Source organism: Phaethon lepturus, unplaced genomic scaffold (assembly GCF_000687285.1).
Source record: "Phaethon lepturus isolate BGI_N335 unplaced genomic scaffold, ASM68728v1 scaffold48242, whole genome shotgun sequence".
Taxonomy (NCBI): Eukaryota; Metazoa; Chordata; class Aves; order Phaethontiformes; family Phaethontidae; genus Phaethon; species Phaethon lepturus.
Window position 1 is genome coordinate 437 of NW_010526457.1, and position 267 is coordinate 703.

At 61.0% G+C, this 267-nt stretch overlaps 1 protein-coding gene across 1 annotated transcript in view; it reads left to right on the forward strand.

Annotated features, from left to right (window-relative positions):
* The window catches only part of LOC104617679 (myosin regulatory light chain 2, atrial isoform-like), a gene marked incomplete at its 5' end in the record, with an annotated part of 1,205 nt that continues 938 nt past the window's right edge, over positions 1–267 (forward strand). The window contains 2 exon segments of the mRNA XM_010283057.1: positions 1–99; positions 190–267. The exon segment at positions 190–267 is cut by the window's right edge and continues 1 nt beyond it. Coding sequence (XP_010281359.1) covers positions 1–99; positions 190–267 — 177 coding nt within the window.

Genomic DNA, 267 nt, shown 5'->3' on the forward strand with positions numbered 1-267 from the left:
TGAACGTGAGCGACGAGGAGCTGGAGGAGATGCTGAAGGAGGGGAAAGGGCCCATTAACTTCACCATCTTCCTGACGCTCTTTGGGGAGAAACTGAATGGTGAGTGGTCCTGGGCGTCCCCCGACACCCCCAGCACCCCTGACAGACCCGGGGGTCCGCCCCGAATCCCACCTAATCCCTCCTCCACAGGCACCGACCCTGAGGAGTCCATCCTCAACGCCTTCAAGCTCTTTGACCCCACCGGCGCTGGGACTGTGAACAAGGATG